Genomic DNA, 17651 nt, shown 5'->3' with positions numbered 1-17651 from the left:
TACCTGATGGTAGACTAGGACATTTATTTTTCTTGTTATATCCTAATGTTCTCACTATACAAAAGCAACAGTCACTTGAATGATCTCTGGGTTCTCGCTGAACCATAGGTATACCAAATGGCAATTTATCACATGATCCCTTCGTCCACATCCGTAAAGTCTCAACACACTGCTTACACACCTTGTGAGGGGCCCAAGACTTATCTTGATCACCAAGTTTTACTTTAAAATATGCAAAATAGGCTTGCTTGACAAATGCACTGGTTTGTCCTTTGGGAATGGTGAAACTGCCACAGATATAACAAAATGAATAAGGGTTGTTTAGGCACTTATGATGAGAAATAGCAGAGGCAGAAATGATCTGAAGGAAAGAAAATAAGTATGAATGTAAATTAAAAAATAAATTCTGCTATCTCCTTGTATGCAGACAAGAACTCGGACTACACTTTGGAATACGATTCACTATATAGAGTGGCACACAACCTCTCACCACACTGTCTCATGTGTAACTGAATATCCTAAATTGCAAGTATGAACCTGTTGCTGGTCTCCAAGGTTGTCCCCAACCCCTCCCCATTCGAGGGAGGTTTGCTGTCAGCCAATAGGAGAACACTAGTGCTTCCCTCAATCCAGGCTCTATCTAGCCTAGAGTGGTCGCATTAAGATAAGCTGTACAGAAAAACTTGACGTGACAGAAGAAAACTAACTGCAGTTTTGAAATCAGCATGCCTATTTAAGTTTAAAACAGCTAAAAAATTGAACTCAATGGGAATTATGTTAAAAATTGTTCTCCTGTGTAATCCAAATGTTCATCACCAGATCAACAGATAACAAAATGTAGTATATCCACAGTAGAGTATTATTCAGCCTTTCAAAATAAAGCACTGGTTAATGCTTTAACACGGATGAGCCTTGAAAACACTACACTAAGTGAAAGAAGCCAGAATATTATATGCAGGTCACATATTACATAATTGTTTTATTTTTAAAAGATTTTAATTCAATTTACTATAGATGAAATGTCCAGAATAGGCAAATCCATGGAGAAAGAAGGCAAATTAGTAGTTGCCAGGGGTCCTGGCTGGGTATTTCAGTTGGTTAGAGCCTCCTCCTGATAAGCTAAGGCTGCAGGTTGAATATCCGGTCAGGGCACATACAGGAATCAACAAATGAATGCATAAATAAATAGAATAACAAATCAATCAATGTCTTTCCCTCTCTCTCAAAATCAATTTTTTTAAAAAAGGTTGGTGGTTGCGAGGAGCTGAAGGGAAAGAGGAATGAGGAGTGACTGCTAGTGGGTACAGAGTTTTTTTGCAGGGGTGAGAAAAATGATCTGGAACTAGTAGTGATGGTTGCACAACTTCATGAATATAGTAAAAAGAAAAAAACCCACTAAATTGGAGACTAAAAGGGTGAATGTGTGTGTGTGTGTGTGTGTATAATTGAGATATAAAATATCTCAATTGATTCAGCTGTTCTTAGAATTTCATGTAGTTATCCAGAGCAGTCACTCAAGTTTTGGTTATTTTTTACTTAGCTGCATTCAGAGCTCCTCTATATAATACATGTTTAGAAAAAAAAGAGAAACACTTATACCTAGAATTTATATTGTTCCAAGTAATATTTTAATCTTGTTGGTAAAACCAGTCCCCAGATCGTACCGGTACATTTGTTAACAGCCAGACTGCAGAGATGCTACAGAGGAGGTGCTGATGTGTAGAGGGATTTGGTCCGATAAAGGTGAACCGTGCCGTTATGGGGTGGCTTCTGGGCCTGTCCACTTATCTTTGCACATCTGAACATAGTAGTCGATCAGACGAACCACACTGTCAAGTTGTTTAAGCTTGGGCTTGACACATATAATAGAGTCCAATCTTATTTTCCCATCTTGATATTCAATTTGCAGATTAGTTGGTCCAGCTGATGTTTTAACAGACATTGTTAGTAAGATAGCCTGAATGTGAACTATTTCTAATCAAGAACGTTCCTTCTGGTGCCTCTTTTAATTTCTCTTTGGCTTCATTAACAGCCCTACTTCCCCAGTACCAACCTGTTCGAGCTCCGCAAGGCCTTCGCCAGACTCGCAGCCCTAGGGGACGGCTAATCTGCGGGCTCCCACCGTCGCTTCCGCGCCATTGCTGGAGGGCTCCAGGCACCGCAGGGTCGTGGGCAAAGGGTCACCACAGCAAACACAGGTGGCTCCCCGAGCTGGGGTCAGAGAGGGGCATGCGTCCTTCCCGGAAGTGAGCGTGAATTCCAAAACAAGTCCCTGCGGAGTATCCAAAATGGTTGTGGCAGGGGGCAGCTGCTGAGTCTTCCTCCCCAGGTTCAGGTGGACAAATGGCAAAGTTCCCCGCAGGCACGGTCACCCACAGTTTGCCTACCGCCCGCCCAGGCCCAATCTCCGGCGCCCCGGCTGTGAGCACAGAGGATACTGAGGCGTTGCCCCCGGGGCCCCAGAGCGCACTGTTCACGCCCCGCACAGCGCTGGTAGCGCCGGGAGAGGAGGCTCATGCTTCAAGGGAAGCCCTAGACCTGCGAGTCGCGACAGTGGCGGCGGGGAGACCTGGCAAGAGTTAAACATCTCTCGTTGCTCAGGATGCTCTTCCTAATCAGCAAATTTATTTTAATCAGCAAAACCTTGGCAATGATGAAAATCTGGATATAATGGATGAATGTCCTGAGGCCTTTGTCTGTACTTGACCGGAGAAAGAACAGCTCCTGGTCGCTGGAACTGATTTGATGCTCACAGCTAGCTAGACCTCAGTATTTTCACAAACTGGTCTGATGTTCATATGCCACTTTGTTCTCCACTTCTTTTCTCATAAAACACCAATCTCACACATGGTCATTCTGAGAACATGATAAAATGAAACAAAATAAGGCCGCTTTTATAGAGATAAAAGTAGAATGGCTTTAGGGAGGGGGACAAGGAGTTGTTGTTTAATAGGTATAGAGTTTCAGTGTTACATAATGGAAAGAGCTATGGAGGTGGATGGTAGTGATGATTGCATAACATGATATATTTTATACCACTGAACTGTACACTTAAAATGGTTAAGGTGTTAAATTGTATATTATGTGTATTTTACCAAAATGTAAAAATGTAAAAAAAAAAAAAAAGACTACTTCATACATTTGTCTAAGCATAGGTAAAAGCAATGAGGTGTGTTCTTCATGGCCTTTGGCTGAAGGGCATTGAAAATATATATGAATTATTGGGTTGGTTGAGAAGTTCGCTTGGTTTTTTCCCATAGCAATGGATTTAGTAGCACTTAGTTTAACTTCATTCAAAACAATTTTGTTAGTTTGTACCGTGACAGCTGTCATATCAGCATGCATTTTTTGAAAACTTATCAGCTCTAGCTGGTATGGCTCAGTGGATTGAGTGCTGGCCTATGAACCAAACAGTTGCTAGTTCAACTCCCAGTCAGGGCACATGACTGGGTTGTGGGCCAGGTCCCCAGTTGGGGAGTGTGAGAGACAACTGCAACTGATGGATGTATCTCTCACAAATCGATGTTTCTCTCCCTCTCTTTCTCCCTTCCTTCCCCACTCTCTACAAATAAATAAATAAATAACATTTTTTTAAAGCAACTGAAATGCAAATAAAGATTTGTGCAGTATATGGAGAAGGTGATGTGACTGACTGAATGTATCAGAAGTGGTTTGCGAAGTTTTGTGCTGGAGATTTCTTGCTGGACGATGCCCTATGGTTGGGTAACCCAGTTGAAGTTGACAGCAATCAAATCAAGACATTCACTGAGAACAATCAATGTTATACACGCATGAGATAGCCAACATACTCAAAATATCCAAATCAATAAAGTTGTTGGTGAAAATGAAAAATATGTCTTTCATTATATGGAAAAAAAAAACAAACATAAGAACATTTTAGCCTATCTAATATATTTCTAAAAAGCAAGGAGAAATTCAAGTTATTTATTCTTTTCTTTGTTTTATCAAGTAAGCATTCTTGTAACTATGCCCAGGTTTAGAAATAGAACTTTATCAATCATTCTTGAAGCCCTCCACATGTCCCATTTCATGGAACCCACAAAATGTACGCATTCTCCAGACCCTTATAGTAATAATTTCCTTGTTCTTATAGATTATCACCAAATGTGTATTGTTCATTTCCTAAATTTTGATATATCTTTTAAATCTCTTTTAATCTATGTACAAGGTTTCCCTCCATTCCTTTCTTTTCCTTACAGTTGTCTGTTGAAGAACCCAGGCCTTTAGACTAGAGTTTCCCAAAGCCTGAATTTACTGATGCACACTTATGTTTCCATTCAGCATGTTTCTTCATTCCCTGAATTTATTGCAAATTGGCAGCTGGATCCAGAGGCTTGGTTGGACTCTGTTCAGTCCCTTGCAATATGGTAGGTAGTGTTGGGTTCTTTCATCAGGAACCACATGGCTGGTTTTCTCTGTTTTTATGTTAGCAGTTGTTGGGTTTAATGTCCAGATCCATTAATTTATTGGTGGCTGCAAAATAGTGACATTCTAATTCTATTGTTTGTTTTTAATTTATTAATTGAAATACTTTTATTAAGAGATACTTTTAATCTACTATTAATATCTATAGGTATAGTTAATATAGAAAAGTAGAATAAATGCTTGATTTTGGCTTTGGTTTTTCACTTTTCAAGATAGTAGATTGGGCTACTGGCCGGAGGCACCTGGGTGGATCCACAGGAAAGGAGGTCATACGTGGGTCTTAGTTCCCACAAGGAGAGGAGAGGTTACTTCTGGCCAAGATGGAGGCCTAGACTGACACACTCCATCTCCCTCCACAACTAAGGAATACAGCTGCCACAAAAACAGAAATAACCAGAAGTTCCAGAAAATAAAGCTACATGGGAGTACCCCCCCCAACATATGAAGTTATAAAGAAGTGGTGCTTGTCTGGATGGGTAGGAGGGGTGAAGCTGGGGCAGAGAGGTCAAGCTGTGCTGGTGGTGGCAGCTGCAGCAACAGCAGACATCTGTATTTAAGGGGAGGCGAGAAGCACCTGGGGAGCACTTTCAGCTGCAGACCAAACCTGTCAGCTCACAATTCCAACGCCGGGGAAAGCAGATCCCCATTGCCTCAGACTGTGAGGGCTGGTTGGGGTGGGGACGAAGGAGGAGGCTCCTGGTCTCTCAGCAGAGAGTGAACGGCAGGAATCCACCTTGGACCCCCACCCCCACACAAAATGCCACAGTGTGGTGAGAAGTGTTGCTTGGTAGTGAGGGGTGCATGGAACTCCGTCCCCTACAGCGTATGAGGCATGACAGCCCCGCCCAGAAAGCTAAGGTAAATACAAAACTGTCAGGATGGCACAGATCATGATGGAGATCCTGGTGACGCAACTGACCAGACATCAAATATCTAATCTAACAGCTCAGCAGATAGGAAATCTTTCTGAGGCACAGTTCTTAACTTTGCTTATATGAATGCTTACAGACCTAACAGCAGATCTTAAACAAGATGGGGAAGGAATGAAGGCTAGTCCTGCTGAAATGAGTGAAAACACATACAAAACTAGTGGTGAGGGAAAGAAAACCAGGGATCAAATCAACAAATCAGAACACAGGGAAGGAACAAACAGTCAACCAGTGCAAAAAGAGGAAACGAGAAGTGAGGAAAATGAGGAGAGGCTCAGAAACCTATGGGACAGCTCTAAGCGGGCCAACATCTGAATCATAGGGTTGCCAGAAGGTGAAGAACTAGAAATTGAAAAATTATGTGAAAAAAATAATGAAGTAGAACTTCCCTAACTTGGGGAACAAAATAGACTTACAGGTCCAGGAAGCACAGAGAATTCCAAAAAAAACTGGACCCAGAGAGAACCACACCAAGACACATTATAATCAAAATGTCAAAAATTAAGGATAAAGAGAGAACCTTAAAAGCAGCAAGAGAGAAGAAGAGAATTTTGTTTAAAGGGGTCCCAATAAGACTATCAGCTGATTTCTCAAAAGAAACTCTACAGGCAAGAAGAAACTGGCAAGAAATACTCAAAGCAATAAAAAGCAAAAACCTACAACCATGATTACTCTATCCAGCGAAGCTGTCATTCAGAATAGAAGGGCAGAGGAAGTGCTTCCAGGACAAAATAAAACTGAAGGTGTTCATCAGATCCAAACCACTGTTATATAAAATGTTAAAGGGACATGTTTAGGAGAAAGAGGATCAAAACTATGAACATTAAAATGAAAACTGTATCACAACAACCAACAACAGAAGCTAGGGAATCAAAACAAATGCTAACTAAGTAGGCAACGAGAGTGGAAAAAGAATTATATGTATGGGGAACATTTTGGGGGGAGGTCAGCGGGGAAGAGGGAAAAGGAAGGGAGATGGTACAGGAATTAAGAAGCATAGTAGGAGGAAGTGGAGTAGACAGGAACATGTTGAGAACAACTATATGCACAACCAATAGGCATGGACTAAGGGGTGGTGGGACAATTGGAGGGAGAGGGGTCACTGTGTGGAGGGCAACAAAGGAAAAATGAATTGGGACAACTGTAACAGCATAATCAATAAAGCATATTAAAAAAAGAAAAGGTAGTAGATTGGTTCCTTTGAAGGTAACTAGCTAATTTTTAAAAATCCTTCTGAATTCATGGATTCAAACATATTTGATGGGTTTTATCCATGGAAATATTATTATGACACTTGAATTGTTCTGTCTTTGGCCAGTTGGAGCCTTTTCAGTAAACTCTTGAATAGCTTAATCTCCTTCTGGTCATCTTGTGGTGCCTTTGCTCTGTGGTATAAGCAACTGTTTCAGGCTTATCCTTTGACATTTCTTCCCCCAAATAAGTGTTTCTATAAGGAGCCCCGGATAGTAATTGAGGCATTAGGAATACCCATTGCCATGAGTTGGTCATTGTTTCTAACACTTAGAAATATACATAATATACGTATATAACATATATACTTTTTTTTAAAGTATATTTTATTGATTCTGTTGTTACAGTAGTTCCAATTTTTTCCCCTTTGCTCCCCTCTGCCCAATACCCCTCTTTCTTCAAGCAATCCCACCCTCCTTAGTTCATGTCCATGGATCGTGCATATAAGTTCTTTGGCTTCACCCTTTCCTATATTATCCTTAACCTTCCCCTGTCTGTTTAGTACCAATGGATTATGCTTCTTAATCCCTGAACCATTTCCTCATTTCTCCCCCTTCCCCCTCCCAGTTGATAACCCTCCAAATGATCCCCATACCTATGATTCTGTTCCTATTCTGGTTTGCTTAGTTGGATTTTGTTTTTATTCTTCAGATTCAGTTGTTGAGTTTGTTGTCACCTTAGTGTTCACAGTTTTTATCTTCTTTTTCTTAAGTAAGTCGCTTTGACATTTCATATAACAATGGCTTGGTGATAAAGAACTCTTTTAGCTTTACCTTGTCTGGGAAGTACTTCATCTGCCCTTGCATTCTAAATGATAGTTTTGCTGGATAGAGTAATCTTGGTTGTAGGTCCTTGCTTTTCATCACATTGAATACTGCTTGCCAGTTCCTTCTTGCCTGCAAAGTGTCTTTTGAGAAATCAGCTGATAGTCTTATAGGCACCTCTTTGTAGGAAACTCTCCCCTTTTCTCTTGCTGCTTTTAGGATTCTCTCTTTATCTTTCACTTTTGGCATTTTAATCATGATGTGTCCTGGTGTGGTCCCCTCTGGGTCCAGCTCGCCCAGGACTCTCCATGCTTCCTGGACTTGTATGTCTATTTCCTTTGACAAATTTGGGAAGTTTTCCTCCATTATTTATTCACATAAGTTTTCATTTTCTTGCTCCTCATCTTCTCCTTCTGGCACCCCGATGATTTGGATGTTCACAGGTTTAAAGGTGTCCCAGAGATTCCTGAGCCTCTTCTCATTTTTTTCAATTCTTGTTTCCTCATTCTGTACTGGTTAACTGTTTTTTTTCTTCCTTACGTTCCAAATCATTGATTTGAACCCCGGTTTTCTTCACGTCACCATTGGTTTTGTGGGGCTTTTACTTCATTTCACTTAGCATAGCCTTCACTTCTTCTCTAATGTATTTGCCGTACTTAAGCACATCTGTCAAGTCTGTGAGCATCTTTATCACCAGTGTTTGGAATTCTGCATCTCTTAGGTTGGCTATCTCCTCATTGCTTAGTTCTCCCACTGGAACCTTGATCCGTTCCCTCTTTTGGGTCATACTTCTCTGTCTCCTCATCTTGACAGGCTCCTGTGTTTGTTTGCCTCTGTGTCTTAGGTAGAGCTGTCGCTCCTGTTATGTTGTAAGGGGCAGAGCCTTAGGGATTCATCAGTACAGGGCAACCTGTCTTACCAGGTTGTGGCACTGTATGTGGGGGATGGGTCCGACAGGGAACAATGTCCCTTGCCCAGCACTCGCCCCTTTTCCAGGCATTTCTCCCACTTCTGTATGGGACTGGCACCCTTCTAGCTTTTGCCCTGGTTGTTATTCCCAGACTGGGTGGGTCTGTGGACTTTCTAGGACCATGGGGGCCCCTTAAACAAGTGGACTCTGCTGAGAGAATGGCAGTTTCTGCCTCTGTCCCAACCCCCACTGGTTTGCACAGTCAGAAGCAATGAGGCTTGCTTTTCCCCAGTGCTGGGACCATGAGCTGTGTAGTCTGGTGAGGAGCTGGGAACACTCCCCAGGTGTCCCTCCTCACTTTTTAAAACATGTAACTGTGCTTTCTGCCGACCTGCCGCTGCCGCCACCACCGCTGCTGCCATCACAACACCGGGTCCTTTCTGCCCCAGCTCCACCCCTCCTACCTGTCTGGATGAGTAGTTCTTCTTTATATCTTTGTTTGTTGGACTTCCATGCAGCTTGATTTTCTGGAACTTCTGGTTGTCTCTAGTTTTGAGATAGTTGTATTCCTTCTTAGTTGTGGAGGGAGATGCAGCGTGTCTGTCTACGCCTCCATCTTGGCTGAAACTATACTTTTTAACTTAACATTTTCTGTATTATATCTGTATTCCCTTTTTTCCATACCCCAAATCCTGGTTCTCAAGGATACAGGGGATTATGAATTAGAATATCCTCATTATTAATTACTCATTTGTTTTATCCCATGTTGCATTAATATTTGTGGAAAGAGATGCTGAGATTAAGTCCAGCAAGCAGGATGAGTGGCCAGCAATGAACGGAGGGCTATAACTTTCTCTGGTTATCAGCGATTGTTCACAGCCCGACCATTCCTTTTATTGAGTTGCAGAAAAGATTTTTTTCAAAGTAAAACTAAACAGAAACTAAAAAGGCTTACATAGTAACAAACATTCTTTCCATTAAAAAGGGTATACATTAACCTATAGAGCAACAGAAACCAAAAAACTTACGTGATTCCACTAAGAGGGATAAACATTAACCTATAGGGCTACAAAGCTAAAAGGCTTACATGATCCCACTAAGAGGGGCAAACATTTACCTATAGGGCTACAGAGCAAAGCGGTAAATCACAAAAAGTCCAAGGGTCTGTCCCAATATCCGATATAGTTGCTATGGGAGAGGAGACACTAATTTTCAAGGTTCTTTGTTCCTAGAGATTTGTAAACCGGTCCCCAAGAATTGTGTGCAGGTAAGGGTCCAAGGGTCTGCACCACATCCGATGTTATCACTATGGGAAGGAGGCTTAGGTCTTCAGCTCACTTTGTTCCCTGGCTTTCGTGACTCAGTTACCAGGAGCTGCATGCAGCTGCTGGCGTCAGCAAGACTCGCTTGCAAGTTCTTGCGGGCTGAGATCACAGGACACCTGGGTAGGGGGGCCCACTTGCAGGACCCCCAGCAAAGGGCTTGTGACTTTCGCCTACAATCCCATATTACACTATAGTCTCAAAATAGAAATATTAATTATTATTACCAATATGATTACTGAGAAAACAAATAAATAGTTGTGCATGTTATCCCCATTCCATCCTCACTTTTTTTAAAGAAAAGGTTGACAAACTTTTTCATGTTTAGTGTCTTAATTAGTTTAAACTGCATAATACAGTGGTTTTTAGTATATTAAAGAAATTATATATGCTGTAAACATGAAATACAAAATAATATTGAGTTAAACTGTAATCGAAAAATAAAAGTTAAAAAATAGAAGTTATACAACATCGTCATTATTTAATTCCAGAATATTTTCATCACTCCTGTACTTTCCTTTCCCCCATCTCCTATCCCCTGGCAACCACTACTGTACTTTCTGTCTCTAAGGATTTGTATGTTTTGGACATTTCATATAACTGGAATCATACAGTATGTGGCCATTGTGTCTGGCTTCTTTCAGCAAGATGTTCTCAGGCTCATCTATGTTACAATATATGAAACAAGTTATTATATTTTTAATCCTCACCCAAGGATATTTTATTGATCTTTGAGAGGAAGGGAGAGAGATAAAGAGAGAAACATCAATGTGAGAGAGAAACATCAGTTGGTTGCCACCGTACATGCCGTGACCAGGGATCGAACCCTCAGTCCAAGTATGTGCCCAGATCTGGAATCAAACCTGAATCCTTTTGGTGCATGGGACAATGCTCCAATCAACTAAGCATTATTTTTTAAGTAAAAAAAAAAAAAAATCAGTACAAAAAATAATTGGACATCAAATTCCTCACCCCCCTACACAAAGAGGCCTGCTCCAGCTAACTTCACCTGTCCCCTACAGGGGCCTGAATGCCTTGGTGAGTGGGAGCTATCTACCCCTGTCATAAAGTGGTGCACGAATGGCACCTGCTGGCCACTGCACAGTGCTTCTGGAAGACAGCTAGGCTGGGACTCACATTCCAAGATACATCTCCCCTCAAGCCCTCAAACCAGAACAGCCCCTGGCTATATGAGTCTAGCCTTTGCCCCTACCTGGCACCACTCTTTGCTATCCCAGATGAACAGGGGCTTTCAGTGTTGAAATATGAGCCCCATGCTGCTAATGGGGCCCAACAATCAAAGGCCTTCTTCTCCATCTGTGACTAGCCTTAAATTCTAATATGGATGCAGAGTCTGAGCCAGGCATGACTCGTGAGGAACAGACCACAGCTTCTGAGCTGAGAACCTCTCTCTCTACAGTGACCAGAATTGACCCTGTTGGACCCAAGTGAGGCTACCTCTGTTCTTTCAAGGAAGCTCTGCACAGCTGTCTCAAAGACCCAGTAACATTTCCCACTCCACCCACCTTGAACCACCCAAGCTGAGCCTCACCCTCCCATATGCATTTGCCTTATAGAACCCTGATCACAAAGCATAGGATGATGTGTTTATGAGTCAGTTTCTCCAAGCAACTTGGGAGGCTCCCAAAGACAGGGGCCATGTTTAATTCACTTTATAGCCCCCTTCCCCAGTGCCTGGTCCAGCAAATGCTGTTCATCAATGTGTGATCAGTTAGAGAGAGAAGAAGGCAGTGTCCCCATCCAGACTGTGAGCTTTCTGAGAGCAGTGGCTTCACCTCCTAATCACCTCCTTTTCTTCCTCCTCCCACAGTAAAACGAGACACAAGATTGGGAACAGGGTGGGAATGTAGATGAGTGATGACTCCATTCAAGATTCAAAAATCTCCACTTGTATGATTTCTGCATTACATCTTTATTGAGCTCAAGAAGATGTTTCCTACATATTTCTGAATACATTGGTATAAATTTTCTCTATTGTATTCAATAAATTGTTCTTAAGCTTCTACATATGATAAGTGCAAACATGCAACTACAATGCAGGCTAAGATGAACAGCTCCTTGCATACAAACAATTTTTAAAAGACACGTTAATACAGGGCATAGAGAAAGGAGACTAATAGAAGGTGATTGAATTATCACCACTCCCCACCCTAACCTGGTCCTGGTGCCTAGATATAGGACTCTCTCTGCTCTATGCTCTTCCAAGACAGTGGGCTCCAGCTACTCTTGAACAGGAACAGAGACCTCATAAGGCCAGGAGGCATCACATTCCTGCCTGCAAAGAAGAAGGCAATGTCCCCAGGAACAGTGTCCCAGACCCATGTGGTCAGATTCCTCAGCCTTGTTCAAGTGGGGAGACCATCTCTGTGACAGAATCCTGGGTTGTCTCTTCCTTTCACTTCTTTTTTTAAATTTTTGATTTATTTATTGTTTTTCTATTACAGTTGTCCCACTTTTTCCCCCATTGCTCCCCCACAACCCAGCCCACCCTTCCTTTCACTCTTGATGGCTCCCAATTGTCAAAGAGATTGAATGGGCCTTGATGTGGCTTGTTCTAAATGTTTCTCAAGCCAGTCAGCCCCCACAGAGAGCCAGCTAGCTGCTGGTCCCAGGCCTTCCAAAGAGCTCCTCAGTGGTTTCCAGAAGACTGAAAACATCCTAACCCTACCAGACCTTGTAGCTCAAGCACTACTTCAGAAGGCTTCATCGGCTCTGGGAGGGCCCCTGCAGTTTCCACTGTCTGCGTTCAGTGTGCAGAGGGAAAAGTCCAGAGTGGGGAGCAGGCATGATCCCTCAGGCTTGCCTGCAGCCAGACCACAAAAAAGTCAGCCAGTCCAATATCTGTGGGTTTCAAGTCAAAGCTCAGATCTCCTTGGGCCCACAACTGGCCTGTCTAGGCAGCCAGGTCAGGGACACAGATTTACTTCAGTCCATGTACTGGATCAGGGATGATGAGAGGAACATGGTATGGGAAGTAGGGGGATCTCATTGTGGCCCTGACCTTAACTGAGCTTCCTTCTTCCCCACTACTGCCAAAGATATAAGTCTGAGTGACTTTTATAGGTGCATGGCTCTGCAGGACTCTCAGATCTCTAAGAGCGAAACTGCACCTGGAAGTGCTCGCAGCGAGCATGCTTCATGGACAGCCCATAGATTGGGGTCATGTCCACCTTCATGCCCGGTGGCGTGCTGAATTCTACCTGCTGTAATAGGATGGCCAGGAAGAGAAAGACCTCATAGCGGGCAATGGTCTCACCGATGCACTTCCGCTTGCCTAGGCCAAAGAGAATCACCTGCTCACTCAGTGCCTTGTTGATAGTGCCATTGGGGGTGAGAAATCGCTCTGGACAGAACTCCAATGGGTTGTCCCACAGTTTCCTGTAATCATAGAGAAGCAGTTGAAGTGGAAGGCTGGAGACTCAAAAGCATCTAGTGGGTTGCATCCCAGCCCAAAAGAGCAGGGAATAGGCAAGTGGCCAGAAACAGCAGGGTCTGAAGCTCAGAAGAGGGTGGAGTTTCTGCTGCCCCTTCTCAACTTACTGGTCATGGTTGATCTGCCACTGGTTCACAAAGACGCAGCGCCCCTTGGGGATGTAAAAGCCTCTCAGACTTGTATCTCTGGTGGTACTGGGGAGAGAGAAAGCTCAGTCAAGCTCAGGGCCACAGTGACATCCACTATGTTCCCATGTTTCTCCCACCTGCCCTGATCAGGTACATGGACTAAAGTAAGGCCCAGTATCAGACAGCAATAGAACATGGAGCCTCACCTGTGGGGGATGGTGAAGGGGATGAAGGAGGAGTGTCGAAAAGTCTCCAAAATGAAGGCCTCCATATAGGACAGCTGGGGTCTGTCAGAGAGCCGGGGCCGCCGTGCTCTCCCAATCACGGTGTCTGTAGAGCACAAAGGACCAGACAAATGAAGGGGCCTCCCAGGCCTTGGCTGGGTCCCTGCCTTAAGCACTTTGAAGGAGGCTACCACCTACCAAGCTCATCCTGGATCTTTTTCTGCACATTGGGGTTTGTCACCAGGTATAGGAGGCTCCAAGAAATGGCAGTTGTGACTGTGTCAAACCCTGGCCAGAGAAGGAAAGAGGGAGAAAGGCAGTTGGTGGGTCAGAGCAGTTGGGCACAGGAAAGGCAAATGGAGTAACTCATACCAGCTCCAAAGAGGTCCAAGACGACACTAACAATCTTGTCATCAGACAGCTGGATATTGGCATTCTCATCCAGCCTCTTGTCTTGACAGTGCTCAATCAGGCTGTCTGTGATGTCCCGGATATGGCCCTGGGTAGGGAAGGCCCACAGGTGAGAAAGATCCCAAACCCAGACCTACCTCTCCATCCAGACCTGGTCCCTCACTATCCCTGGCACCTTTGTTCAAGAGATGACCCCCCACCCACCCAAGACTGCCATTCCAGCTTTCTTCTGCCTGTCCAAGGCCCTCTCCTGTCCCAACTCAAGGGACACCCAACACACAGAGTCTGGTATCATTTTCATGTGGACATGCTCTTTACCCTTTTCTCTCCCATGAGGCCAGGAGACTAACTTTTTAACTCTTCCTTGTCCCTATAACTAACCTAGGGTCCTTCATGGACTGACAATTCAGTAAATATTGCTGATGGAAGAATAAAATGGATGATCAAGAAAAAGTTCTATTTCCCTGCCATGGGTGAGGTCACCTCCACTACTGGCTTCAAAATCTCAGGGTGAAGCATCCTGAGTGTCCACCAAACCCCATGGTACTCTAGTTATCTCTGACTTCCTGGCCCCTGGCCCTATCTTCTCCTCACCACCCACCTGCCTCTCCCCAGCTTGTACCTTCTCAAATGTTTTATAGTGTTCCTTAACCATCTTCTGCATGAAGATGTACAACTTCTTATTCAGGTCCTTGAAGATACTCAGGGCAGGGTTGGGCAGGTAACGGAGGATGGGAAAGAAATCGGCCGGGTTTCCGGAAGCAGCCACTTCCCCGAACTCATTACTCAGGTTGACTATACTAAGTAGTTCTTGGTCATCATGGTCATAGCGCTGACCAAAGCACATGGCACAGATGACGTTGGCCACTGACACCACTACATACCTGTAGGGGTCAAAATGTCCAACCGTTGCCATCAGCTCCTGGAACTTGCTGATGAGGGCCTCAGCCTCCTTGCTCACATGTTCCTCCAGGTAGCAGGAAGATGAGGAAGCTGGGTCTGAGGCAATGGAGAAACTCTTCAGGGCATTTTGGGCCAGGCGCCGGCGGGCAGCCCACACTGGTCCAGAGTCTGGGTTAAAGGTCAGGCTCTGGCCATCAGTGATGAGGGTGAAGCTGTAGAGGTCAGGCCGGCCCTTGAAATCATCACCCTGCCGCACTAGGGCCTGCCGGATGGTGTCCAGGCCACTGAGCACCAGCACAGGTGTGCTGCCAATGCGGATCTGCAGCACGTCCCCATAACACTGGCTCAGCCGCGACAGCGCCAGGTGTGGGTTCTTCCCCAAGGTCAGCATGTGTCCAAGCAGGGGCCAGCCCCAGGGTCCTGGTGGACTCTTTAGGCCTTTGGGGACCTGAGGCTGCCAGGCCCTGATGACCCAGAGTACCAGGCAGAAGATAGTGGAGGCCAGGAGAAGCTCCTCAGCAGTGATGGGGATGGAGAGTCCAATCACAGAAAACATGATCAACGTAGAGATGGCAAGGTGGCTACTGAGAGGTGGTGAGAGGAAAAGATCAAGACATCATATGGGGGAATGGGAGAAGCCAATGTCTTAAAATAACAGCCTGCTGGTCAAGGAAAGAGAAAACTATCCAGAACTGCTCACTGGGTATGAAGGGGCGAAGGAGGTGGGAGAAGCTGTTGAGTTGCCCAAATTGCCTAATTCCAGAACACCCTTTCTTAACTGTGCACCAGTATGAAGCAGTGTTTCCCAATGTCACTCTGTAATTTCCGTATACACCTGTAATATTACTTCACATTTTTCTAAAATCAACTTTTTTTTTTTATTTTGGTTTTTCAATTACAGTTGTCCCCTTTTCCCCTAATTTCTCTCCCCCACCCAACCCACCCCCTCTCCCGCAATCATATCCCTCCCCGTTGTCCATGTCCATGAGTCTTTTATACAGGTTCTTTGTAAAATCAACTTTAAATCTACCCACTTAGCATCATCCCAAACGTATCTGTATGAAAGTACAAATTTGTTTTTTCCTAATATGTTAAAATAAACACATAATTGACACGTATCATCTAAATCTCCTTGAGTACTACCCACTACACTTAGGGAAACGCTGCTATCAGAAGAACTAGGCATCACCCACTCCTTTAGCCTCACTTCACATTTGGGAAAATCCCAGAACCCTCAGGACTCTCCTGCTCAACTCCAGGGTCAAAGGTGTCCTGCCAGGCCCTGGGACAGGGTAGTAAGAGGACAGGCCATGGGATGACCACTGCCTAAGCCACACTGCTCTCAGCCCCAGCTCTGACTTCAACTGACCCATAGTACAAAAGCAGCTGGAGACCAGCTAGGTTGAGGGTCTCAGTCATAGAAATCTAGGCCAGGGTTTTTGTTGGGCTCAATTCTTAATGAATGAATAGTCTGGGTCTCTGCCATTCACCAGAGAACTGAGAATAAATGGAAGGCTCGCATGGGAGCCAGGGCTGCAAGAAAACTCCAGACTGCCATGAAGGAAATTAGGAATAGATATGAACTTAACTGAGGCTAAGACAATACTTTCTAGGCTTGGTCTAGAAAATGTGTGCCAATTCATGGACTACTGTCTCCAAGGCATCAGGCTCTAAGTGGGACATCTTTCTGGAGCCCTGGACTGGAGGACAGGAGACTCAGTGTTTCAGGCTCAATGGCATGGCCTTGACCTGGTCATTTTACCTTTCTGGACTCCAGAGAGAGGGAGTGAAATGTGATCTCTGATTCAGGGTCCCCAGCTGCATTTCAGAGGGAAACTCACAGTCTGACTAGTGAGGTTTCCCTACAGGAGAGCTACCCAAGATAGGGAGGTTGGTTGTATGGTTCCTACCTCAAGTACTATAGCTATCTGTCTAGGGAGGCTTCCTGGAGGAGCTGGCTCCCAAAGCACACACAAAAAGCCCTAGCTCCCTAAGTGAACTGGGGACACTGCTAGGTCTTGGTGTGCCAGGGTGTCTCCTTCCATATACATTGGGTGCCCCAAGGACCTCTAGCCTTAGTAAGATGGTAGAAGGCCACAAGAAATGTGACTAGTGGTCCAGCTTCCTGAAGCTGAGAGTCTCTCACACTAACTGCTTCCCAACAGAGGCCAGAGTAGACAGTCAAGGGGGTAGGGAAGGCCTCTGGGCAGTGCCCAGGACTCCTGCTCAGATCAGCTTCTCTTGTCTGAGTCAGCACATCTCGGCTCTGACAAGCCATGTTTTCGGCAGGTAGAGACAACCAGGTGTAGCTTTCAGAGAAGACAGGTACAGCTGGTAAGAACCCAACCTGCGCCTTCTATTCACCCTGACCACCCAGGGAGAAGCCCCACCTCATCACACAACCTAAGGAGGGGTTGTATATGAACCCAACTTCAGACAGCTGTGCCCTTATTCCAGCCAACCAGGTGGCTATGATGGGGAAGGAGCAAGGCATTCAGAGGGTCAGTGGGGATGAAGCTGAATCCTGGGTCCTGGAGTCCGGAGAGGGAGATCTGCACCTAGAGTTCTGCTACTAGCTGTGGGACACTGGGCAAATACCACCTTTCCCTGGACTGCTTGGTCACTAAGGTTACTCCTAGCCTTCTTTTTTGAGGTACTAGACCAGTGACTACCTAAGAAGACCTAGAAGCATCAAAAATTTTCCTTCTATTGGGAGGTTAGGGGCAAGTCAAAAGTCCCCAGTACTCACCTGTGGCTGTGAGGAGGTGCTGAACTGAGCTGGAAAGAGTGGTCTCTGGAGCCAGGACCCCAAAGAAGATCAGGGAATGTTCCAAGGAACTGTCACCTTCAGGGTGAAGGTGAAGGCACAGCCAACTTTATAGGCGGCTTGCGTGTGTGGCCACGCCCCC

The 17651-nt window shown here is 44.7% G+C and overlaps 1 protein-coding gene and 1 pseudogene across 1 annotated transcript; both read right to left on the bottom strand.

The window, feature by feature from the left end:
- Positions 1-1599: 1599 nt before the first annotated feature.
- Positions 1600-2517, bottom strand: LOC150015666 (suppressor of cytokine signaling 2 pseudogene; annotated as a pseudogene).
- A 9014-nt stretch (positions 2518-11531) lies between these two features.
- Positions 11532-15408, bottom strand: CYP1A1 (cytochrome P450 family 1 subfamily A member 1). The gene is made up of 6 exons (XM_090270014.1): positions 14462-15408; positions 13801-13927; positions 13627-13716; positions 13411-13534; positions 13184-13270; positions 11532-13021 (listed from the first exon to the last, which is right to left on the bottom strand). Exons 1-6 carry the CDS (start codon positions 15296-15298, stop codon positions 12736-12738), a joined length of 1551 nt encoding a protein of 516 aa, XP_090126140.1. The 5' UTR covers positions 15299-15408; the 3' UTR covers positions 11532-12735.
- Between the last annotated feature and the right edge of the window lie 2243 nt (positions 15409-17651).

The sequence above is a fragment of the Furipterus horrens genome, unplaced genomic scaffold (assembly GCF_987537825.1).
Source record: "Furipterus horrens unplaced genomic scaffold, mFurHor1.1.pri manual_scaffold_3, whole genome shotgun sequence".
Classification (NCBI taxonomy): Eukaryota; Metazoa; Chordata; class Mammalia; order Chiroptera; family Furipteridae; genus Furipterus; species Furipterus horrens.
The sequence above is the reverse complement of the archived record's forward strand: the minus strand, read 5'-3'. Positions and strand labels throughout refer to the sequence as shown.